This window comes from Mobula hypostoma, chromosome 7, assembly GCF_963921235.1.
Source record: "Mobula hypostoma chromosome 7, sMobHyp1.1, whole genome shotgun sequence".
Classification (NCBI taxonomy): Eukaryota; Metazoa; Chordata; class Chondrichthyes; order Myliobatiformes; family Myliobatidae; genus Mobula; species Mobula hypostoma.
In genome coordinates, this window is record NC_086103.1 from 76,471,327 (window position 1) to 76,497,676 (window position 26,350).

Consider the following 26,350-nt stretch of genomic DNA (forward strand, 5'->3'; position numbering starts at 1 on the left):
CTACAACCACAACATGACTTCTTGACTTTTATACTCGAAGCCCTGCCCAATTGTAGCTCCTCTGTCAGGGAGCTACAATTTTGCAACCCTAGAACCTTGTGCACTTAAAGGACCTGTATTTTATTGTATATCTTCCTTCTCTGTTTGACTTCCCAAAATGTATCACTTACAAGTTAAAGTGAAAACATTTTACAGAAAAAGTCTGACGATGCTGTTTGAAGATCAGAAGACATCTTCCCATTGGTTCAACCACCATTCATCCTAAAGCAATTTGAAACAAATTTTTTCATTACCGCATTGCTGTACAGCAAGGTCCCACATACAGCCGTAAGGTAAACAGTACCACATGGCCTGATTCTTAATGAGGCTGTACAACAGGCTGACTGGTTTCTCTATGGATTTGGAACACTGGGATCATTTTCAGAGCTATTGTTAATTATACAATGGTATTCTATTTATTATTTTTGCTTTATAATACCTAGATTTTGCTACACTAACAAGTTAATTGATAGGGGTGAAGAGGTTGACACCAACACAGGAAAGATTAAAATGGGCCAAAGAGATTTAACACCTGGTGACAAAGGGAAAATGAGCACCACGGGGAAAATTCATTACTTTTTCACATTTCTTTTAAGGGCTGTGGGGTACTTACTGAAAAGCATATAATGGCTTTAATAGAAACATCAAAATTATTAAAAGGTAGTTTTCATAATCAATGGATAGTACTTGTATAAGTGAATGTTTACTAAAGCTGATGACAAATGAAATATACAGTTAAAGCTGCAGAGTTTTCTGTTTATGATATAAAGTAAATCACATACAAAGATATTCACGTGTTCAAAAGAAATACATGCAACTACCATAGTGCAATGTCAGAATTTGGTATGTGAGTTGAAGCAAAGTTTTAATAACTCTTGTACAACTCAATTCATTTGAATTGATTGGAACATTGTACTGTGGTAAAATGCTTGTAGGGAGGGCATTAAACATTTCTTCAAAAAGATTATAATGGCTTAGATAGCTTAATAGGTGGGTACCACTGAACTAATTGTATGGATACTTCTTAAATTTATTGGCTTCTAGCTGCTGATGTGAAATCAGTTTGAAATGGCTCAAGCCAGTATCACGGTCCACAGCAGGGGGGTTTTGCTCTGTATGCACTAACTGAGCAATTCAAATGCATAAAAGTTATTGATCAGAAAAGTCTGAAAATCACACTATACAATCTTCAGAAGGAGCTTCTACTAATGTTAGGCTAAGTGCAGTCAAAATTCTACCCTGTTTCTTACTAGAGCCTTTTTTACCTGCATCTATTTAATGTGGACACTGGGTCCGAACACCCCCTTGCATTGCAGAATAGTGTTTAATGTTCTTATAGCATGGGGATGTTAATGGATTTACTTGAACAGTACACTATCAATTCAAGTTCAATTGTCATTCAACCATACACAAATACAGCTAAACAAAACAGTGTTACTCTGGGGCCAACAGTACCAACAGTCATACACAGCACAAGGCACAAATATGATAGCAGTAAAATACAGTCACACAAAACAAAAGGTCAAGTCCCTGAGTCCATGAATGTTGTAACAGTTTGCAGTGGAACACAATATGTCTTGTCTTCTGCCGAGCGAACACTGGGGACAGGGGGAAACAACACAGACTCCAGCAGAGAGGGCATGCCACACTGCTTCTGGCACTCTGGTGGAATGCCTGACTCCAATGCTTCTCCCCCAGGCGGCTGCAAACAAACGACACCAGAGCTTGAGGTCTAGTTCTTACTACAACTGAGGCCACGCAGCTCCCCTGCCATTTGCCAATAAACCAATGGATTCGATTGGCAGCATTCCTCTTCACCGTTGTCCAACAGCTTCTAGCGATCACAAGAAAAGCATCTAAGACAACTTGCCTTTGGAGTGCTCAATGACTCTGGTGCAGGAAGCAGCGCGATCCCCACCAAGTCCAATTCCTTCAATGTCTCTGCCAATGGGCAACTTGATAGAGTAGAACTGCAGTTCTTAATGTCCAGCAGGATCTCGCAATCATCTAAAAAAAAAGCACCTTTGGTTGACCCCGTAGAAGCCTCTACATCTGAGTCTGCTGCCATACTTCAGAAGTCGATTTTGAGTTCTCTTTAATGTTGTGCCCTGTAACCTGGAATTGAAAACAAATCAAACTGCCAGCATGTAATGAGTTCTTAAACATTCAATCACATTGCAAGTGTTTCCTCCAGAAACCTAGCTCCTGTCGGAAAGCTGAGAGGAAAACCACACTTTCAATCCATCAGCTGGGTGCATAATTGGTACCAACAGCATCTTGGGGAATGTCTTGGTGGCTAACTCCCAATGACTAACACTAGTCAACTCAATAGCGAACACTTTCAGGATTAGTTTTGCAAGCTCTTTGCCAAGGCAGCGTCTAACACCTCCACCAAAAGGCAGATAATGGAAGCGGATGTTCTTGCCTTCCATTTGATTTTTGGCAAATCTATCTGGATTGAATATTTCAGGATCCTGGAATATGGGAGCAGTGTAATGTGTGTCCTGAATGCTGTACAACACATTCCATCCTTTGGGAATCTGGAAACCCTGTCAAAGAAACAAAGTATGGCTTGTTTACATATTCATTTTATTATCTCTCAGAAACAGCAATGATTACATTTTTATGCAACCCTTTTAAAAGAGAACAACGTATTTAAAAATGTTTACAATGCCCTATAAAAGGTATTCACCCCCACCCCCACTTCTTCCTAGAAGTTTGCATGTTGTATTGTTTTACAGCATTGAATCACAGTGGATTTAATTTGGCTTTTTTTACACTGATCAACAGGAAAAAAAAAGACTCATGTCAAAGTGAAAACAGATCTCTCCATAGAGATCTAAATATTTACAGATATAAAACACAAAATAATTGTGTAAGTATTTACCGCCCCCCCCCCACCCATATGACACATCAAATCATCACTGGTGCAGTCAATTGGTTTTAGAAGTCACGTAATTAGCTAAATGGAGATCTGTTTTTTGGAGACCTGTGTGCAGTCAAAGTGTTTCAATTGATTGTAATAAAAATAAACCTGTATCTGGAAAATCCAACTGCTGGTGAGTCAGTACCCAGGTAAAAACTACACCATGAAGACAAAAGAACACTCTAAGCAACTCTGCAAAAAGGTTGTTGAAAAGCACAAATCAGGAGATGGATTCAAGAAAAAGTCCAAGTCAAAGAATATCCCTTGAAGTACAGTTAAATCAATCAACAAAAAATGGAAAGAATATGGCAAACTGTAAATCTGCCTAAAGCAGGCCGTCCTCAAAAACTGAGTGATTGTGCAAAAAGGGGACTGAGTTAACAAATTTTACGACACATGCCGGTGATAATAAACCTGATTCTGATTCTAGTGGGGGAGGTCACCGAGAGACCGATGACAGCTCTGAAGGAGTTACAAGCTCCTATATAACAACTGTTGCCCAGGTGCTTCACCAGTCACAGCTTTAAGGGGGTGGCAAAGAGAAAGTTACTATTGGATAAAAAAACTCATGAAATCTTGGCTAGAGTTTGCCGCAAGGCATATGGGAGATCTTGAAGTCATCTGAAAGAAAGTGCTATGGTCTGATCGTGAAGCATGGTGGTGGCTGCATCATGTTGTGGGGATTGAAGATAAAATGAATGCAGCAAAATACAGAGAAATCCTGGAGGAAAACCTGATGCCATCTGCAAGAGAACTGCAACTTGGGAGAAGATTTGTTTTCCAGCAAGATAATGACCCCAAGTATAAAGCCAAAGCTACACAAGAATGGCTTAAAAATAACAAAGTTAATGTCCTGGAGTGGCCAAGTAGAGTCCAGGCCTCAGTCCAATTGAGAATTTATGGCTGGACTTGAAAAGGGCTGTTCACTCACGATCCCATGCAATCTGACAGAGCTTGAATAGTTTTGTAAAGAATGATGGCGAAAAATTGCAGTGTCCATATGAGCAAAGCTGATAGAGACCTACCCACACAGACTCAAGGCTGTAATTGCTGCCAAAGGTGCATCTACTAAATACTGACTTGAAGGGGGTGAATACTTAAAAATCAATTATTTTGATTTATATTTGTAAATAATTTCAATCACTTTGTATGGATCTGTTTTCACTTTGACACAAGTCTTTTTCTGTGTATCAGTGTCAATGATAGCTAAATTAAATCCATTGTGGTTCAATGCTGTAAAACAATAAAACATGAAAACTTCCAAGGGGGGTGAATACCTTTTATAGGTACTGTAAGTATTATGGAATAGCTGAAATAGAGATGCCAAGATTCCCTGGTGATTATGTCATGAAAGTCTAGTCTCATGGTGCTACATGGAAGTTCAATGGTGGCTAATTGAGAAAGGTCTTGGGCTTAGTTGTGAAAAGATAGGGCAGATCATGATTACAGTCTGCAATTTCTTAACCACAATCAGCTACCAGAGATGTTGCTCATCTACTGATTAAGCTTATTATGGTGCCAACTTCCTTGCCTAATCTGTCCACATACCCACAGGCAGAGCCTGCCAGGTGTGAATTCCATCACATGCCTCACCAACAGTTATATAAACTGAGCCCTAGTATGATTAGCCCAGTATTAAATTATCTTCCATCAACAGGAATTTTCTCTTACTCCCAGTTAACATAGATAATGGGGGATAATCCCCGGGAGCATGAGTTCTGATCATTACAGACAATTTATTTTAGTAACTCATACAAAACTGAAGGAACTCAGCAGGTGAGGCAGCATTTATGGAATGACGTTTCAGACTGTGAACCTTCTTCAGTGATATATTTTAATACATAGTACAGCACAGGAACAATGTTGTGCTGAACCAGCTAAAAAGTAAATCAAAAACGAATCCTTCCTACCTACACAATGTCCATATCTCTCCATTTTCCTCACACTCGTGTGCCTATCTAAACCTCCCTTAAAAGCCACTAACAAGAGAAAGTCTGTGAATGCTGGACATCAAATTAATACACACAAAATGCTGGAGGAACTCAGCAGGCCAGGCAACATCTGTGAAAAAAGTAAACAGTTGACGTTTCAGGCCAAGATACTCTAATGTATTTGCCTCTACCTCAATAGCAGGCAGCATATTCCAGGCATCCACCACTTTGAGTTTTAAAAAAACGTAACCCTCACATCCTTATTGAACATACCTCCTCTCACCTTCAAAGCGTGCCTTCTGGTATTAGCCATCTCTATCCTGGGAAGCAGATACCCCCGGTCTACTCTATCTCTGTCTCTCATAATCTTATAAACCTCTATCAGATCTCCCCTCAGCCTCCGCTGCTCCAAAGAAAACAACCCAAGTTGGTCCTGCCTCTTGTGATAGCACATGACCTCTACACCAGGCAGCATCCTGGTAAACCTCTTCTACACCCTCTACAAAGTCTCAACATCCTTCCTATAGTGGGCAACCAGACTTGAATGCAAGACTCCAGATGTGGCTTAGTCAGAGTTAGACCATAAGACATAGGAGCAGAATTTGGCCATTTGACCCATCAAGTGTGCTCTACCATTTCATCATGACTGATCCAATTTTCCTCTCAGTCCCGATCTTCTGCCTTCTCCCCATATCTTCCTTCATGCCCTGACCAATCAAGAATATATCAACAGCTTTAAATATACATACAGACTTGGCCTTCAGAGCTGCCCGGGGCAACAAATTGAACTGATTCAACACTCTCTGGTTAAAGAAATACCTCCTCACTCAGTTCTAAAAGAATGCCCCTCTATTCTGAAGCTGTATCATCCAGTCTTTGACTCCCCCATCATAGGAAACATCCTCTCCATCTATTTTATCAAGGCCTTCCACCATTCAATAGGTTTCAATGAATTCAGCCCTCATTCTGAATTCCAGGGAATACAGGCCCAGAGCCATCAATTGCTCTTCAGATGACAAGCCATTCAAATCTGGAATCATTTTTGTGAACCTCCTTTGAAAACTCTCCAGTTTTAGCACATCCTTTCTAAGATAAGAGACCCAAAACTGCTCACAGTACTCTAAGAGAGGCCTCATCAGTGCTTTATAAAGTCTCAACATTACATCCTTGCTTTTATATTCTAGTCCTATAAAGTTGCAACACAACCTCTTGACTTTTGGACTCAATGCCTCGACTAATAAAAGCACGCATTCCATAAGCCTTCTTAACCACCTTATGATAGTAATGTATTTCTCTTGGAGAGAAATTTGCCTCTAGACCAGTACCAAGAGCACAGGAGGTACCAGCTACCCCCACTGCACACTCAACCTTTCCTGCTGTATGTGAGGGGCGAGGATGGCCTGCAGCTAATGCTTGTGCGTTTTCTGGTGTCAGGTGATATTCCCTCTACAAATTGGATATATTTTTAAGAGATTGACAGAAAAAAAATCCTTGTGTGCTAAATGTAATTAATACCCACTTCAGGTCAGCTCACAAACTCCACACAAATTGCTTTTGATCTGGCAGTGGAAGAGATGCGGTAAGGGATGGGAAAAAGGCAAAGTAAGGGCTTGCGTGACATTACAGCACTGCCACCTCACAGACACATGGACTGCTGCCCGTGAGAGATTCGTACATTTCTCATCACAACCAAGTGCACTTCCTCGCACATCCCAAACAGAAGCTGCTAAGTTAATGTAAATTACCTCTGAGTGGGAGAATCAAGGGGGAAGCTAAGAGGCATGTGTAAGAGAGATTAAGTTGTGGGGTTACAGGGACATAGAGTTAACAGGACTGCTGTGACTGGGATGATTGTGTCATTGTAAGTAAAGGATAAGATGTAACAGTTTGTCTTAATCGCTGCGAAGAAGTAATGCACATGGTTCTGAATGTTTTAAATGTTTTAAATCCTCTTTAGATTAAGTTATCCCACAAGAGTAACAGCATCAAATATACTCAGAAACACTTCAAGCTTTTCCACAAGAACACAAACATGTAGATCAGTGCAGTCACGGAGAGATGTCAGGAGGAAGAAAACTCACAGCCAGCTCGAAAGTCCGCTGGGCCACTCGATAGCCCCCCGACACAGGTGGGAGCACCCTCAGCACCTCTTTCACCACACAGTCCAGGTAGTGCAGGTGGGTGATAGCAGCGTGATGTAAAGTGTCCTCCCTGCCAGTGATTCCCCTAGTCTGGAGATCTCCTTTCAGCTTGACAAAGACAGCTGGGTTCTTCAGCAGCTGAAGGACGAGAGAGGTGCAGGCACTGGCTGTGGTGGCATAGGCAGCAAACATCAGCTCCACTGCTGCTTCCTGCAATCAAATAACAACACTTCACCATCAGAGGAGAGCATTTCTGACATTGCAATACAAGCTTCCTTTTTGCAATGTTGACATGTGATGCCAGTAGATGACCTGTCACCAAGTTGAACAGGTCAACTAGCTCACTGGCTGAACAATCTTACCTTCAATTCCTGTGTGCTCATCTCCACGCTGTGGTCTTTGCTGCTCTTTATCAGGATGCTCAGGGCACCGGGGTTTTCCTCACAGGCACTGGACTCGCGTATATTCTCTATGGCCTTTTCAAAGTACAGATGGAGCTTGTCCCGAGCTTGAATACCCTGGAATAAGAGGGCAAAGCGTGACTTTTCTGTCTATTTTTTCATCTCCCTGATTTTTTTTATATAGACCACACTGCAATCTTATTAAAATATATAAGGTCATTCGGGGTATACCGGGGTAGATGCTGAAATGTTTCCATTAGAGAGGGAATCTCAAAGCAGGGGATAGTTGCCAGGTCAGGGGCTGTTACTTAAGACTATGGTGAATAGGAACTTTTTTCTCACTGACGTTGGCGAATCTCTGGAATTCTCTACTCTGGACAGTTGTGAGGGCTGGATCACTAAGGATATTCAAAGAAGAAATGAATAAATAGTTGACAGGTAAAGGAATTGAGGGTGTTTGTGACCTGGACAAAATCAAAGATGAAACCTGGGGCAGATCTACTATGATCGTATTGAATGATGAGGCAAGTTAGAGGGGCTGAGCAGCCTATTCCAATTGTTTTCTTCTGCTCTTATGTCAACAGATAGCTTACTTTCTACAATATAAAATCTCTTGTTATATTCAGTTTTCTGTTAATAAAGGCGACATTGAAGTTTAAACCCAGATTTCACTCTCCAAGGGTTCATTGCTGGAATATTAGAGACAGACAGGACTTTAATGCTGTTTTAAAGTATGCTTTTTAAAAAGAACCATATGCTTGTCTGGTAGTAATAAACACACAAAATTCTGCAGATGTTGCAATCCAGAGCAACACGAAATACTGGAGGAACTAAAAAGGTCAGGCAGCATCTGTGGAGAGGAATAAACAGTTGATGTTCTGGGCCGAGACTATTTGTCAGCACTGGGAAAGGGGAACAAAAGCAGAATAAGAAGGTGAGGTGGGGGCAGGGGGAGAAGTACAAGCTAGCAATTTGGAGCAAGATTCACCAATCATTTACACATAGGCTCAAACAGCACTGACAAGTCAGGTAAGTGTGGGAAAGAATCAGGGAATATTTAAAAAAGTGGATATAAGTAAATTTTAGTTGTCAATAACTGCACTTGAACTTACAGAGCACCATAACTGTAATAAAGTTGCTTTAGAGAAGTATTGAGAAATAACTTTGATGCTGGCTTCTTAACAAAATATTAAAAGACCCAAATTTTGATTGGTGAGAGTGTAAGGACTGTTTAACAGAAGGTAAGAGGCTTAGAAATCTTGGGAAGTCCTGAAAGCTTGGATAGTTTGGTTTCCACATACTGGTTTTTGAAAACAAAACCCGGCAGACAAAATCATCATCCTCTGTGAGCAAACACTGTGGCTGATGTCTGTACTAAAATCAACCACAGAAAGGAGAGTGATGTTCTTGCACCAAGATCAAGATGAATCTGGACCAGCAGTCAACCAGAAGATGGAGTAACAGAGTGTCTTTATCTTAGTGACATTGGCACTTTGTCAGACAATATTTGGCACTAAGTCAGACAAAGCCAAGAGTAGGACCAAGTTGGTCAAAGGAGAGGGTTTTAAGAAGAGTCTCAAAGGAGGAAAGTGAGAGGTTGGAAGGTGGAGATTAAGGAAGGGAAGTTCAGATTTAAGCCTTACAGAGTTCGAGTGACAGAGCGAGTTATAGTTCCAATTGACTATACAGCAGAAGGGTAATATTTACAGAGAGTTCCAAGGGAGGTGCCAATTAGCCTAACATTACCCTGCAATAAAGAAGTCATGGTAGGCTTGTTCCTGCAAAGATCCACTTGAGCACCAGTTTTGTTGTAACCATGACCCCAGAAAGCTGACCCAAGTTATTAGATCTGGTTCTGAGAGAGTTAGAAGCACGATTTAAGCATACCTTTCTGTAGCCACTGCCTGCAATGTCAAAGGGCAGTGAGAAGATATTCCTGGTGAGTTGCTCAAAAGTGCTGAACAGATCGGTTAGTTCCTCCTTGCCCGGCAAGGATCCGAGTAGAACTGCCACAGCTATTCGGAATGTGAGCTGTTTGGTTTCAGGATACACTGTGACGGGCTGATGCCTGGTACACCAGTCATTTACTGTCTCACCCACCAGACTCCTAATTCGTGGCAAGTAACTCTCTAAAGCAGAATGGCTGAAAATTCTTGCGTAGACCTGTAGCAAAATAGAATAACGTCATGGAGATAGGTTTGAAGTGTAAAGAAAATTCAGGAGGGTGGCGAGTAATATTTATTACAAAATCGAATAACAAGATACTAATTCAGAAGTCCAATTTCTTTAACATTTAAAGTGCTGTAGAATGAGACATTTTCACATTAGCAACCAATTATGCAGAGTTTGAATTTTCTCCCCGTCACATGGATAAATATTCTTCGGAATATCAGATGTTTGAGAGGGAAAGAAAAGGGAATAAATATTTTTTGTGGCAATATCAGTATCCATGCATAAGAAGCATGTTGTTCAACAGGTAATCCCTCCCTGAACAAGATCATTCTCCAATCTGTATTGGTCTTCGCATTGTTTCAATGTGCACAAGGAAATAAAGCTAGTTAGTAGTTTGTAAAAAAAAACCAGTACTGTGTGTGAACATCACTGCAATAGGCAAAATAACCTCCTGCTATAAGAAAATATCAAAACATAGATTTATTAATCATATTTATAAATATCTTCTCATAAATATTATTATATAACTATTATAAATATAAATATTTATGAATATCTACTCATAAATATTATTATATAATGATTATAAATACATGAATATCTCATAAATATTGAACAAGATCAATCTCCAGCATTTTTATTTCGATAAAGTGGTTTAGTTAGCTTTGCTTGAGAAAATCAGAATCAAAATTGGTGAGGGTGGGCAATCAGTAAGATTCATTCTAGTTCAGTTTTGATGTTGCTCCTTTTCTCGTTTTCAGGCATTTTGATTAATGGTTTTCAATGTCCCCCTCTCCCTGACTCAGCTGTACACAGTTGGGTTGTCATGAAATAATTGGAATAATAAGTCAAGAGATATGATAACATGCCCAAGATGCAAGATACCAAGAGTCAGCAAACAAGTTCCACTCTCCGCATTTTGTTCAGCCAATCTTGCTAGGGAGTTAGGTTTACATTCTTAAGAAGACCTTGAGGTAAGCAGGAGATTCAGATTCTACTCCCATATTTCAAATGTATTTCAGGTTCAAAGGTTCAAAGGTACAATTTAATGTCAGAGAAATGTATACAATATACATCCTGAAATGTATTTTCTTCGCAAAACATCCAGGGAAACAGAGGAGTGCCCCAAAGAATGAATGAAAGTAAATGTTAAAACCCCAAGCTCCCCCCTCCTGCGCGTTAGTGACAGCAAGTAGCAATCCACCGTCCCCCCACCAGCAAAAAAAAACAAGCATTGGTACCACCACTGAGCACTCAAGCAAAGCAATAGCAAAGACACAGACTTGCAGTTACCCCAAAGACTTTGCGTTGCACCTGGCATTCGACATACTGCAGGTTCTCCCTTTCCCTATAAGGGAGAAAGAGATGCCTCCATTTTCCCAGCGAGTGGGGAGACAGAACAAACAACTCGCTGGCTTACGATGTTAAAAGTCTGTTATATCGCTTTTTTCGAGCTCTGTGCCTGAAGATTGCAAAGATCCTGGTTCTCCAGGCACACAGCAGATATCCCGACTCCCCTGACGTCACACAGGTCTTCCTGTCATGACACCGGCCCTCGATCCACCCGTCTCCAGAGCCCCGACATCCTAGGCTTCTGAATTTGAGCTGGACTCTTAGGCCGAACCTTTGGCGTGTTGAACAACGGCCAGTTATGGAACCCCGAGAGTGGGTCCCATTCCTGCAAAGAGCCGTAATCAGCGTGTAACTCCAGGTCAGGGTCTTCAAAAGAACCGTGAAAGGGAAAAGTAGAGATGTTAAAGATGGAAATAGAGCTGTTTCCAAAGATGCAAGCAAAAGAGTATTTGTGGGGTGTGGACTTGCTGGCAGTGTCCTGCCATACTAATTGTCCTTGGGAAGAAGGTGGTTGATATCAGCTTGAGTTAATGAAGTCCTCCTGCTGTTGAGAGAGTTCCAGGATTTAGACACAGTATCAACAAAGCAACATCTTTCTCTGTGACCAGGAAGAGAAACCATGGGTGTTGGTACTATCACGTGCCTGCCGGTCACGTCCTTCAAGATGATAAAGATGGTGGAATTGCTGAGTTGATTCGCAGATTGCGTACGGTGCAACTATGATGCCAGGCAGACTGAGGCAGTGGGTATCTGGAGTGGTGGAAGAGACGCTCATCAAGCAGACTGCTTCCTCTTGGATAACGACAAGTGTTACTGGAACTGCTCTCATCTGGGCAAGTGCAAGGGATCCATCACACTTCTGAGGTATGACTTCCAGATGGTGGAGGGGCTTTCTGAACTCAGAGGGAAACCCTGCCCCTTTTGCAGTCTTGTTTTGCAATTGATCCTGTTAATTTTTTTGTCCAATGATAAAACCCAGGATGTTGCTAGTAAAGGGTAATGGTGAACATAATACATAAATCCAAACATAGGGATTAGGAGCAGCATTTCAAGCCAGTACCGATTGTAAGCTCATTTTCATGTTGCTATCTGTCACCCAGTATATCATCCCCTTGCTGTCTACCTCCACCTAAAGAAGTATTCAGACTTTCTTTCCCACTGGCCCTTGGGAAAAGAAATACAAAGATCTGGGGGAAGAAAAGGTTCAAAACTATTTGCAGAAGCATTAACAGTCACCTCAGGAAAGAGTGAAAGCAACCCTTGGGGGAGTGAAGCTTTAGGAAATGTATTAAGGAGAGGGAGGCAGAAGGAAAATGATTGAACTTAGAATCTAAGCGTGCAACATCCTGTGATGGTGAAAAACTGAAAGAACAAAAGAAGGAAAACAGGAGAAAGGATACGAAGCTGGCACAGTGGCACTTCAGGGCTGCCGTGACCTGGCTTCAATCATCACCAGTGGTGCTCTCTGTGGGAGTTTGTACACCTTCACTGTGACTGTACTACAGTTTCTTCCCATATCCCAAACACCTGATTAATTTGTCCCTATAGGAGGTGCCTGGTAGAATCTGGTGAATCAAAGGGACTGTGAGGGGCATAAATGGGACTGGTGTCAATGGGTCCTTATTGATCATTGCTGACTTGGTGGGCTGAATAAATCTATAAATTTGCTGACGATACAACCATTGTTGGTAGAATCTCAGATGGAGATGAGGGGGCGTACAGGAGTGAGATATGCCAACTAGCGGAGTGGTGTCACAGCAACAACCTGGCACTCAATGTCAGTAAGACGAAAGAGCTGATTGTGGACTTCAGGAAGGGTAAGACAAGGGAACAGGTACCAATTCTCATAGAGGGATCAGAAGTGGAGAGAGTGAGCAGCTTTAAGTTCCAGGGTGTCAAGATCTCTGAGGATCTAACCTGGTCCTAACATATTGATATAGTCATAAAGAAGGCAAGCCAGCGGCTATACTTTATTAGGAATTTGAAGAGATTTGGCATGTCAACAAATACACTCAAAAATTTCTATAGTTGTACCATGGAGAGCATTCTGACAGGCTGCATCACTGTCTGATATGGAGGGGCTGTTCTCTTGGCTTCCTTGTAGTCTAACTTATGTTACGTACCCCGTAACTGGGTTGCCAAACCAGCAGAAATGGATCACTCAGTTGGAGTCTGGATTCCTAGAACTAAGGAAGTTTTATTAAAGAAACAAGCAACACAGTAATCGAAAGGATAATAAATGCAACAGTTCAGCAATGATAAACACACATGTGCACAGAATTAAGATAACAGCATCAATCAAGCTCTATCATTGTCTAGGGGTAAATGACCAATTTCAAAGTGACACAAAGTTCAGTCCAATTTAGTTCAGTTCGCAGTAATCGTTGCCATGGCGATGGACAACGTGGGGGGGAGGGAGAGAGAGAATGAGAACGACTAATCATTCAGAACGGCTTCCACTCACAGACCGGCGATATTGTTCACAAGCAGCTTTCGGGCGGGTCCTTTGTGATGTCACCTGAGGTCACCGACTGTGACCCCTTCTCCAGATGCGGTCGATCCTCTGCAGTGATCCCGGCACCCAAGCGAGGGTGGACACACACCGGGTACCCGCTGATCGTACCTTTCCACCCTGTGCGTTTATGGCCCGGTACTTTCCACCGACCTGTGAGAGGCGCACCGCTTCCAGGGTCTCGTTACCTCGGGTGTCGTGTGTGTGTCCTTAGCGAACCTGTCCCTTTTTATCCCCCTGCTGGGGTATCGCCTGTCCATCACTTCAAACAGTTCAGGGTTCAAAGAGGGAGCCGCTCTAGACAGCTCTCTCTCCCGTCCCTTCATTACACATCTCCAGATCGCCTGTCCATCACTTCAAACAGTTCGGGGTTCAAAGGGGGAGCCGCTCTAGACAATACCCGGACTGATGGCTCCTTCATTAACACCTCCAAATGCTGCTTCATTGTGTGCCTTATCTCTCCCTCCCCTGAGGACAGGTGGCAGACCACTGCTGATGCCACTGGTGTAAGCCCAGGCCAGCAAACATCTTAATTTATGTGTATTCTCGTCACACTAAACATCTGTCTGTTTCTGCCTTAAATATTTTCAATGACTTCTCCACAGAACTTGAATTTCAAAGATTTACCACCATCTGAGAGAAGAAATTCTTCTTCAAGCCTACTTAATGTGGTCTCTTACTCTGAAACTTTTTGCCTGAGTCCTAGATAGCTCGACTAGAGGAAACGTGTTCTCAGCATTTGCCCTGTCAATGCCCTCAGGATCTTATATGTTTCAATAGATCACCTTTCATTCTTCCAAACTGCAAAGGCCCAATCTACTCAACCTTTTTTATATGTCAACCCCTCCATTCATGGAATCAAACAACGAACCTTCTCTACACTGCATCCAATAACAAAACAGCTTTCGTTAAAGATAGAGACCTCAACTGTAGGCAGTAGTCTGGGTACTGTCTCACTAATGTCCGGTAAAATGACATTAAAGCTTCATCAGTTTTGTACGTCATACCCTGTGCAATAAAGACCAACATTTCCTAACTGCTTGTACCTGTATGCCAATGTATTAGATCCTCCAAATCAATGTGCGGTGCCATTTCACAGGTCAAGGGTGGGGGTGGGGGGGGGGTTAGACTTTCCCTTGTTGGAAGTGGTCTTTGTCTGACACTTCTGTTGTGTGAATGTTAGCAGCCACTTGCTTATTAATGTTGCCCAGGCCTTGCTGTGAACAGACAGATCTGCTTCATTGTCTGAGGACTTGCAACTTGAAATGAACATTGTTCAGTCATTAATGACCTTCCCCACTTCAGACCTCGTGGTAGAAGGAAGGTCAATGATGAAGCAACTGAAGATAGTTTATTTATTTATTGAGATACAGCATGGAATCGGCCCTTATTCGAACAGAGAAGCAATCCCTCGATTTTATCCTAGCCTAGTCACTGGACAATTTACAATGACCAACTAACCTACCAACGGGTATGCCTTTGGACTGTGGGAGGAAACCAGAGCACCTGGAGGAAACTCTGGGCCACAGGGAGAACGTACAAACTCCTTGCAGGCAGCAGTGGGGATTGAACCTGTACTGTAAAGCGTTGTGCTAACCACTACACTACCGTGCCACCTTGGGCCTTGGACATTGCCCTGAGGAACACCTGTACTGATGTCCTGCAACTGGTATCGGGGCCATGTTGTTCTCCTTGTGCACAAGTAAAATCAATTATGCTTGAGTCATAAGAGTTCTGTGTTCTGAGCCCAGTTATTTAGATATTTTATTGACTGACCTCCAACAAGCACACCACCTTGCTCTGTGTGAGGCATGAATCTGCTGATAGAGACTTTTCTATTAAATTCTGTTTTACCAGTTCTCCCTGTTGCTATGTGATGCTGCTCTGTTGTCGTGGGTCACTTTGGCTCTGGAATTGAATTATGTCTTTCTGTTCACACCAGAGTTGTGATTGGACCTTGAGCAGGGTGATCTTGGAGAAACCCAGACTTGGCATTCATGAGCAGTTTATTGGTGAATATGTGTTGTGTGACAAAACTGTTGATAGCATCTTACATCATTCAGCAGATGACTGAGAGTGAACTAATTGAATGGTAACTGGTTGGATTGCATTTGTCTTGCTTTTTGTGGATAGGACATTTCCTGGGAGAAAGTCTCCTCAGTGTCAGGTAGGAGTGTGGTATTGTTACAGTTAGACTGGAAATGTGGCTTATTCTAAAGCACAGGTTTTCGTTACAGTGGCTGGGATGTTACTGGTCTCAAAGACTTCATCATACCCAGTGATCTCAACTGTTTCACATGGATTGAATTGAACTGCCTGAAGAGCATCTCATGTGACGGAGAAAGACAGCATGGCTCATTGGAGTGGAGCTATGATGGCGCTCGACAATGACTTCTTCGAGCTCATCTGTGGAAACATCTTGATTTCTACCTTTAATGTCTCTCTTTTTCCTTTTCAAGGTGGATGGGGATCTGTCGAAGACCCTGACACTTAAACTTTGGTTCTTTGCAGCAGTGGGACTCACGACTGGACGTGATAGAAGACGAGTGTGCCTTTGGGGTTCTGAGGTTTTGCGGCCCTGGGATGAACTGATTCTGTGCCAGTGCTGGTAACTGAAGCACTGCGGGAGAAAGTGGAACATTGGTAACAGCAGATCGGCCTTCGGGGGCTCAGTATTCTCTCTCTCTCTCTGGTTGGTGGGGGAGAATTTGTTGCCGATTCTCGCGTTAGAGAATTGAAAAAAAAGCGACATGGCAGACTTTAATATCAGCCAGATGTTTGTTTTTGTTGGTCGTCCGTGTCACTGTGAAAGCGAGACACCTCTCTGTCCCTGTATTAGGGGGAGAGAGAGAGAGTTTGTGGTACATCAAATTGTCGGGTGAACGATTAGTTTTTGCTGTACTGTAGACCGTCGCCTCTCTGGGGGCTTTGCGATTGCTTGCTTGGTGGGAGGAGGGTACTGATGCTCTTCTTCTGGAAGTAAGTGGGAGAGGGGAGGGTCATTGCTTTGCTGCTGATTGTGCGTGGGGGGAATGGGGGGTTGGGGTTCTAACGTTTTTACTGTCACTCATTCTTTGCCGCGTTCTCCTGTTTTCATGGATGTCTGCGAAGAAGAAGAATTTCAGGATGTATAATGTATACATCCTCTGATATTAAGTTGAACTCTTGAATGACTGAACTGCACAGCACTTCTGGCTGGACATGGTTTCTAAATGACTCATTTTTGCCTTTGTTCAAGAGGACTGGACGCAGGAATCTGATTCTATTTCCATTCCCCTCATGATAATGATCAAGAGCAAAAGCCATCAGCTGATTGTCCCTGAGGCAAATTGCATCACTTCCTATTCTGCCCTTCTGTATACAACTGGAGGAATCTGGGATTTTTCTGGTCTCATTAATTTGTTACAACCTGTGCTTTCCTCACACATGAGGAGTCTGGAATATATTAGTAACATATATCTTCAGGGATTAATTCATGGATCTATCACCAAAAGCAGCAGGTGTCTGGTGATTGGCTGAATGGTGAAAGCAGATACCCTGCTGGACTTCAATAAGGAATGAATACAGTGCTTAACCGACAAAATGATGAAAGCTGTAGGATACTGAGAAGGTAGTAGAACTAGCAGCAATACTCTTGCAATACTGTCAACCTACGCAGCAGCTTTGAGTGTCCTATCAACACGGATTCAAGATCTTCAGATCCTCCACACTGCCTAGAGTCTTACCGGTTGTATTATATTCTGTCTTCAAATTGGACCTACCAAAATGAACCACTTCACACTTATCTGGGTTGAACTCCATCTGCCACTCCTCAGCTAGTTCTGCATCCTATTGATGTCCCACTGTAGCCTCTGACAACCCTCCAGACTATCTACAACAGCCCCAACCTTACTAACCCATCCTTCTTCTTCTTTACCAGGTCACTTATAACAATCACAAAGAGGAGAGGTCCCAGAACAGATCCCTGAGGCACACCACTGGTCACCGAACTCCGTGCTGAATATGAACCTTCTACAACCACTCTTTGCCTTCTTTGGACAAGCCAGTTCTGGATCCACAAAGCAAAGTCTCCTTGGATCCCATGCCTCCTTACTTTCTGAAGGAGCTTGGCATGGGGAACCTTTTCAAATGCCTTACTGAAATCCATATACACTACATCCACAGCTCTACCTTCATCAATGTGTTTTGTTACATTCAAAAGAATTCAATCAGGCTCGTAAAGCACAACCTGCCCTTGACAAAGCAATGCTGACTATCCTTAATCAGATTATGTCTCTCCAAATGCTCATAAATCCTGCCTCTCGGGATCTTCTCCAACAACTTGCCCATCTCTGAAGTCAGGCTCACTGGTCTATAATTTCCTGGGTTATCTCTACTCACTTTCTCGAACAAGGGAACAACATTTGCAACCTGCAATCATCTGGTACTTCTCCCATCCCCATTGATGATGCAAAGATCATCACAAAAAGCTCAGCAATCTCCTCCTTTGCTTCCCACAGTAGTCTGGGGTATATCTCATCCGGTCCCGGTGACTTATCCAACTTAATGCTTTTCGAAAGCTCCAGCACATCCTCTTTCTTAATGTCTATATGCTCAAGCATTTCAGTCCACTGTAAGTCACCCCCACAACTGCCAAGGTCTTTTTCCCTGGTGAATACTGAAGCAAAGTGTTTATTAAGTACCCCGCTACCTCCTCCGACTCTATGCACACATTTCCACTATCACATTTTTCCACTATTTTTCACATTTCCGCTATTCATTTTGGAAGGTTGAAGTTGAAGTCAGAATACTGGGTTAATGGTAGAATTAGCGATGTGGAGGAGCAGAGGGATCTTGGGGTCCACATCTATAAATCCCTTGAAGTGGCCCTGCAAGTTGATAGGGTTTTAAAGAACGTGTTTGGAGTGTTGTCTTTCATTAGTCGGGGGATGGAGTTCAAAAGCTACAAGGCAATGTTGCAGCTCTCTGGTCAGACCACTCAGACTATCGTCTTCAGTTCTGGTTGCCTCATTATAGGAAAGATGTGGAAGCTTTAGAGGGAGTGCAGAGGAGATTCTGACTAGTCTAGAAGGCATGTCATATTAAGATAGTTTAAGCAAGCTAAGGCTTTTCTCTTTGGAGCGGAAGAGGGGGAGAGGTGACTTGATAGGGATGTATAAGATGATATGAGGCATACTCTGAGTGGCCTGTATTGTGCTTTAATGGTCTTGTTTTATTATGTTGCACTTGTACAAGTCATTGGTGAGCACCTGAAGTACCGTATACAGTTTAGGTCATCCTCTTACAGGCAAGACGTGAATAATCTGGTAAGAGTGTAGAAAAGCCAAATGAAGATGTTTCCGGGACCAGAGGACCTGAATTATAGGGAGAGGTTGGCCAGGGAGATCTTTATTCTTTGGAACATAGGAGAATGAGGGGTAGCCTTATAGAAATGTTTAAGTCTATGGAGGGCACAGATTAGGTGGACGCTGGTCGATGATGTAGTGGCCGGACTTTGAACTGGCCGGCTCCTTGCACGCTTTCCATCCGTGCTGGGTTGAGCATTGAGCTAACTCTGTCTCATAAAGAAAGCAGACAAAATTGCCAAAGAATCTCCAGGGTTGCCGCCTGATGTGCCACAGGGCTCGGAAAGGAACAACCAACAGCAGTAAGACAAGGTGGGTGGTAATATTCTTCTCCCCCAGGGTAGGAGAGTCCAAAACCAGGCTGTAAAGGGTTAGGGTGAGAGGGGAAAGATTTAAAAGAGACCTGAGCAGCAACTTTTTCACACAGGGGGTGGTGAGTGTATGGAAGGAGCTGCCAGAGGAAGTGGTTGAGGCAGTACAATATTTTCATTTCAGGTTGGATAGGTATGTGGAAGGTAGGAAGCTGGGTGGATATGGGTCGGACACTGGAAATTGGGATGAGCTAGGTGGAAAATGTTGTCAGCATGGACTCAGTGGCTGAACACCTGTCTTCATACTGTGTTGCTCCATAACTCTAGGAAGAGACTTGTTTCTTGTTACAGCTGTTCTGAGTTAATGACATCCCTGGTCTCACAGTTGTAGAATTAATGCTGGGATTACCATCCTTCTGCGTGTCAATATCTCTGAGGGTCTATCCTCGACCCAACAGATCAAAGCAGTCATGAAGGAGGCATGACAGTGGCTATATTTCATTAGGAGCTTGAGGAAACTTGGTATGTCACCAAAGACACAGACAAATTTCTACAGATGTACCATGGATAGCGTTCTAACTGGCTGCATCACCGTGGGGTATGGAGGTGGGGTGCCACTGCACAGGATCAAAATAAGCTGCAGAGAGTTGTAAACCTAGTCAGCCCCATCATGAGCACTAGCCCCCATAGTATCCAGGACATCTTCAAGGAGCGATGCCTCGAAAAAGCGGCGTCCATCATTAAGGACCCCGATCATTCAGGACATGGCCTCTTCTCATCGCTACCATCAGGAGGGAGGTACAGAAGCCTGAAGGCACACACTCATTGATTCAGGACTAGCTTCTTCCCCTCTGAATGGACATTGAACCCACGAACACTACCTCACTACTTTTAATATCTATTTTTGCACTACTTATTTAATTTATCTATTTAATATATACTTACTGCAATTCACATTTTTTTCTCTATTATCATGTATTGCATTATACTGCTGCTGCAAAGTCAACAAATTTCACAACATATGCTGGTGATAGTAAACCTGATTCTGAACCTCATTCAATTCTGAATTCTTGTGAGTATTAAGGTAGAGACAGTTAAAGGTTCTATTACACATCATTTGACTTTGGAGTATGAATTCAATTGGGTTCAAGACCTCTTTGCCAATTTAAATCTTAGCCTCCAAGCATCATTTGCAACTTGCTGCCCGCGGTAAGGAACCAGTTTCAGGTTTGGCATTCCCTAGCAGGGTGGGTACCTTGCGTCGGTGGATGTGTGTTTCTCCGATGGAGTTTGCCAAGCTATTGGGCCCCAGCATGTCTTGGGCACTGCGAGGCCAGCTGACACCAACCAAATTATGCTCTTCCATCAGCAGAGGGCGTAGATATTCGGCGCCTGTCACACGCACCACGGGTCGTCCAAGCAAGTGCGTTTTGAACACGTTTCCATATCGCTTCCTTCTGGAGGCGTGGAACTTGGAGCCCTGTAAAAAGTGGAGGTCAGGCTCAAACTGTGCATTAAAAAGTACACAATGTGGAAGTGCTTTGCTTTTCTTTCTAACTCACAGTTCTATTTTCCTATACAATATTTACCGTTAGAAAAATAAAAATTGCCATGTCAGGAAATTCTCCTAGAAATGGCAATTAGTTAGTAAATCAATTTTGCACCTTAATTCACACATACACAAAATCATAAGCCTTCTCATCCACAGTTACCATTCAAATCCTCACTGCCCACTCCCTCCAAGAACCACCTTGCCTCAACGTGACTATACTGTCCTTCACAGCACTTGTCCTGGCCCTGCCTAATGTGGTTTTGAAGAAAAGCAGACAAAGTCAATATGAATGTTCTCTGACCTCCAATGTTCATCTGATAACCCCCTGCCATCCCTACTGTCTTTCCTGGGACTCAAATTTCAGCTTCTGAAGATTTGCTCTTGCTGTGGAAATCATGAAGGAAAAGACTTGCACTTGGAAGTAATCCAGACCGGAGTCATGATAGGGAAGAGGATCATCTAGTGAACTGAGGGGAAGGCAGAGAAACATAGAACAAGAAAGAGGGAAGGAGATAGAAAGATGAAGCACTCTGTGAAATGGGGAGAGATTACAGACCCATTGAACAGATCTTCCAGAGATCTTCAAACTGAAGCTGTGCAAAACATCTACCTGAAGCCATGCCTAAATCTTCACCAGATGTCCTCACCAGAAAGGTATTGGTTTGAAACTGAGAGAGGCTCTGCACGCACAAGCCCATCTTTCCTATTTGCATGCTCTAGATGATTTTTGCTGTTGCTCAAGCTCTTCTTCCACACCGAAAAGAACCCTGGACAATTGAAACCATGAAGCATCTGCCTGTCATACTGGAGTCTGTGTGTCTATTGTGACAATACATCATCTGCTGTCTTAGCAGGAGTAGTTATCCATGTTGGTACAGGTTGGTGGGTTAACTGGTCACGTGGGTGTAACTGGCCACATGGGTGTAACTGGGTAGCACGGCTTCGTTGGGCCAGAGGGGCCTGTTACTGTGCTGTACTGCAAAATAAATAAATGAAAATAAAGTATGAAGGTCTCCACCAACTCCCCCCCTCCGCTGAGACTCGAACCCAGGATCTGAGCTGCTGTTCCAGTCTTGCACCAAGCTAGTGTTTGTGCTTTGAGATGTTGGGTTGGAAATTTGTCTTCAGGTACTTTTACAAGGAGGTTAGATACTTTTACCCCAAGTTTTGGAAAAGGTTTACAGTGATCAGTCACTACTCTATACACTCGCCAGTGCTGATGAGGTTCTCTTTGTCGCACCAAGTTGACGAAAAGTCCCTTAGTAATATTTGGAAGAGCAGCAGGAGTTATTTAGATTTGTCTACTTTTTAATTTATTGAGATATAGCACGGAGTAGGCTCTTCCGGCCCTTCCAGCCTCACTGCCTAGCAAACCCCGATTTAATCCTAGCCTGATCACAGGACAATTTACAATTCCGGTACATTTTTGGACTGTAGGAGGAAACCGGAGCACCCAGAGGAAACCCACGTGGTCATGGGGAGAACGTATAAACTCCTCACAGGCGGCGATGGGAATTGAACCCGAGTCGCTGGTACCGTAAAGCGCTGTGTTAACCACTACACTACCACGCTAGTCTCACTGTATGTTGGGAACTTGCATATAAGTCAGCTGTCATATTTTTACTTACAAAAATGAGCATGATTAGTTGGCCGGAAAGCATGTTAAATATTCTGAATTTGGAAAATGCACTAAAGTCTTGCAAAGACAGGAGCACAAAATTAAAACCGGTACTCTCCTTCAGCACTACAGTGCATTGCCTTTCAGATAAAGTGTTACAGTAAGTCAACACCTGTCTGCCCTCTCAGATGCACTTAAATGGTTTGACTAGTTCAAAGAAGAAAGACACAAGAGTAATCCCCAAATCTTCTGGCTAACTTTCTCCTCTCAATCAGCATCACATCTAGTTATTATCAAATGCTATTTGTGGAGCCTGCTGTGAGCACAGTGACTGCCAGGTTTTCCATCTTACAGCAATGATTGCAAAACACTTCAAGAAATCCAAGGGTTGATTACTGTCACGCATAAGCAATTTTTTTTAACATAAAAGCTATGGAACTCATGGGGAACATTGAAACTTATCAAATATTCAAAGGCTTAGATAGAGTGGACATGGAGAGGATGTTTCCTATAATGGGGGAGTCAAGGATCAGAGGACAGAGCCTCAGAGTAGAAGTGTGTCCTTTTAGAACAAGATGAGGAGGAATTTCTTAAGGCAGGGGTGGTGAATCTGTGTAATTCATTGCCACAGACAGCTGTGGAGGCCAAGTATTTGAGTATATTTAAAACAGAGATCAATAGGTTCTTTATTAGTACTGGTGTCAAAGGTTACGGGGAGAAGGAAGGTGAGGAGGGTTGAGAGGGATAATAAATCAGCTATGATGGAATGGTGGAGCAGAATTGATGGGTGAATGGCCTAATCCCACTCCTTAAGTCTCATGGTCTCCAGAATACTGTAAATTGTCTCTTTTGGATGTTTCTACACAGAATTCTGATATACAAGTTTTCCAGGAGTTTATAGCAAGGGTAACATGACACAAGTGGAAACAAGGTCAAAATGTCAAAAGTGATATAAACACTAACCTACCACCTACCAGTTTACTTTCCCACCACATCACTGTACAATCACCAGTCAGACATACCTGTAGGAACCAGTGGAAGGTTTCTCCAACAAACGGAAGTCCCATAGATCCTGGGGGCAGAGAGAGCTTCCAATCCCTGTCTCGTCTCAGATTCCACTGAAGCTGCCACAAATAGATGCAGGCAGCCACTAGAAGGATGACAGGAGCCACAGGAGCAAAGAGGCTGACCGGAAATGACAATGCTGCCATCTGAGCCATTCTCAGAAGCTTTAACTAAACAAAAGCCTTTGGAAAAGTAGCCTTGTACTCTCCACTCCCAACAAAACTGGACCAAAATTATTTGCTTGTAGTTTCAAGAGCCCTGTAGTCCATCAGTGGACCAATTGCAATTATCTGAATTAGAAATACTACATAGCCTGTATATATAGAGGCTCCAATATACACTCAGCTGTTTGGTATTTCACTGGACAGGAGCCAAGCATCAACCTTTACACTCACCCTCCCCCACCCACCATTCGCCTCTTCTCTCAGCCACTTTCTCCATCTCCTTACCTGCTCTAGGTACAGCAACTTGACGATCAGATCCTCTTCCAGTTATCCGAGGCAAGCCGGGGTAGATAATTCCGATCGTTAAGTGAATCCCTGCGATCTTGTATATCTGCTGAGCATCTGGAGATCTACCGGAAGAGTTAAACAAAAAAGATTCCTGTGTTGCAGTACTGACACACTTGGACAGATTATTTCATACAAGGAGCTTAGAATTAAATGTGACGTCTGCTGTATTGAGAGAGAGAGAGAGAGAGAGAGAGATAGTAAATAAAAAATTAGTCAGGAGAAAACATAAGAGCTGAGATAAATGACTAACATGCAATAGAATATACAAAGATACCAGAACATTTTGTACTCATCTTTACTGTTATTGAATGATGGGACATTATTCAGAAATGTTTTTGGAATTCATTTCCATTCCACAAACATTGGGGTGGCAGAGATTTCAACTTATTTTCTTCAGCTGGAGAATACACTTACAGCTTCTCTCTGAACAAATGGTCACTTACTATCAATTCAGCTCTAGTCTCCCCCCAGTTCAGCAACACCATTAAAAAAGTAGTTCAGTAATGACTAGAATCCGTGACCCCCATTGACTACAGTTTGGCTGTGACTCAACATCTGCAGGCTTATTTTAGAAAGACACTGGCAATTATATAGTAATGCTTTATATAACCTTCATAATACATTTCACACAAGTTACTATTTATCAGTCCAATAACTGGCTTAGTATGTGAGGAATTTGGAAAAGATAACTATCTGGAATCCAAATAAAACTCATTAGCATTGAGAAACTGCCTTCTTGTGTATTTTATTTCCAAAATCTCTGTTACTTCTAGGAATGTGTTGCAGAAAGAAGGGGAGCTTAAAAAATTAGCTTGATTGATGCCAAACTGGTTTTTAAGGGGATGCCAATTTATACTTTGGAAGTAAAAGGCAATTTCAACAGCAAATAATAAGATTTTATGTTGAAACTGCAACATCTCTTTGTTTTTGAATAAATTAAAAAATGGTGGGATTGGGTAATATCCATATTAATCCATATCCATGTTATATAATGTGACACATTCTTTCCTCTGAGCTATCCCCAGACCCAAGCCAGTTATGTCAGAGTGATAGAAATAAAACATGGGAACTACCAGAAATCTGAAAAAAAACCATTGAAATTATAAACACAAGAAATTCTGCAGACGCTGGAAATCCAAAGCAACACACACAAACTGCTGGAGGAACTCAGCAAGCTAGGCAGCATTAATGAAAATGAATAAACAGTCAAGGTTTCAGGTCAAGACCCTTCTCCAGGACTGGAATGGAAGGGTTAAGATGGCAGAATAAAAAAGATGTGGGGAGGGGAAGGAAGAAGGCTAGAAGGTAAAAAGTGAAGCAGGTGGGTAGGAAAGATAAAGGGCTGGATTGGAAGGAATCTGACAAGAGAGGAGAGTGGACCATAGGTGAAAGGGAAGGAGAAGGGGACCCAGGAGGAGATACCAGGCAGAGGTAAGACACCAGGATGGGGATTAGAAAAAGAAGGGAGGGATAGGGGAAAATGCTGAGATTACCCAGAATGTTCACAATCTGAAGGGAGTATCGATAGGTTACTGCTGCAGGTAATCTCTTCATTAAACCATCTCTCGCTTGCTAACAGGTTTTTATCTGGAACAAGGTTCTTTCTTCTTGTATTTTTTGATGAATCTGATGTGTATGTGGAGTGTGGTCTGAATAGATATCAGCTGTGTTGCCACGTTTCCAAGTGCAGAAAATATTCTTCGATAATAACATTCTGCTGTAAAACCTTTCTTATGAACTTCCTAGTTTAATTGTTGCTTTTGTGCTTTATTTAAATGGCATATGTATGTACATCACAGGAAGTGGCTTCCGTGGTGCTTTACTAATAATTCCGGGGTGAATGGGGTGTCAGAGAGGGGTAGCACCTCTGGTGGGGGAACATGTCGCGTCCTTTTCAAGGCAGTTAGCCCACCTTTGGTCCCCACCTGGCACTCAGCTCTCACCCGTGGCTCCCCGTAGCTGTTTGCATGCGACAGTAGCCACATCCCAGGCAACGGCTTTGACAAGCCGGCTAAACCAGGTGAGGGTAGCCGACGGGTCTCAAACCCTCGGTGAGATAGGGAGTTGTCTATCCCAGCATGTGAAGACAGACTCCGGCGGATTGAACGGACGAGACCGATAGAAGGTCCAACGGTCAAGAAGGCGGTCTCTGCAAGCGTTGTGGAACGTGTAGAGCAGGACAAGACACAGAAGACGTCCTGATCATCCACTGCGCCTAGTCCCATCTCCAGCCGTCTCAACTCTGTCTTGCCACTGGATCCAGATGGGAATTGGGAAGAGTGAGGCTGACGCTGCGCAACTCTCCCTCACTTAAGTCCAAATCACACGCTAGTCTCGACAGCATTTGGTGTCGAAGTCCTCATCAACGTTGACGATGGACGGACATACTAATAATTCCAGTTGTGCTCTTCGCCTAGTCTCTACATCCAAAATGCAGGGTAGAGTTGAAAGGCATGGGAAAAAACATGCTCT

The 26,350-nt window shown here is 42.9% G+C and overlaps 1 protein-coding gene across 1 annotated transcript; it reads right to left on the reverse strand.

Moving 5' to 3' along the window:
- Nucleotides 1-731: 731 nt before the first annotated feature.
- Nucleotides 732-23,521, reverse strand: LOC134348958 (cytochrome P450 26B1-like). Its single transcript, XM_063052767.1, has 6 exons — nt 23,324-23,521; nt 20,387-20,611; nt 9,326-9,601; nt 7,400-7,555; nt 6,978-7,247; nt 732-2,588 (listed from the first exon to the last, which is right to left on the reverse strand). The coding sequence occupies exons 1-6, from the start codon at nt 23,519-23,521 to the stop codon at nt 2,238-2,240; spliced, it is 1,476 nt and encodes a 491-aa protein (XP_062908837.1). The 3' UTR covers nt 732-2,237.
- Between the last annotated feature and the right edge of the window lie 2,829 nt (nt 23,522-26,350).

Coding starts and splice junctions, on each gene's coding strand:
- LOC134348958 (XM_063052767.1), bottom strand. CDS start 23,521: ATGGCTCAGATGGCAGCATTGTCATTTCCGGTCAGCCTCTTTGCTCCT. Junction 20,612..23,323: donor CCTTCCACTGGTTCCTACAG/GTATGTCTGACT, acceptor CACTTTTTACAG/GGCTCCAAGTTCCACGCCTC. Junction 7,556..9,325: donor CAGGCAGTGGCTACAGAAAG/GTATGCTTAAAT, acceptor CTCTTATTCCAG/GGTATTCAAGCTCGGGACAA.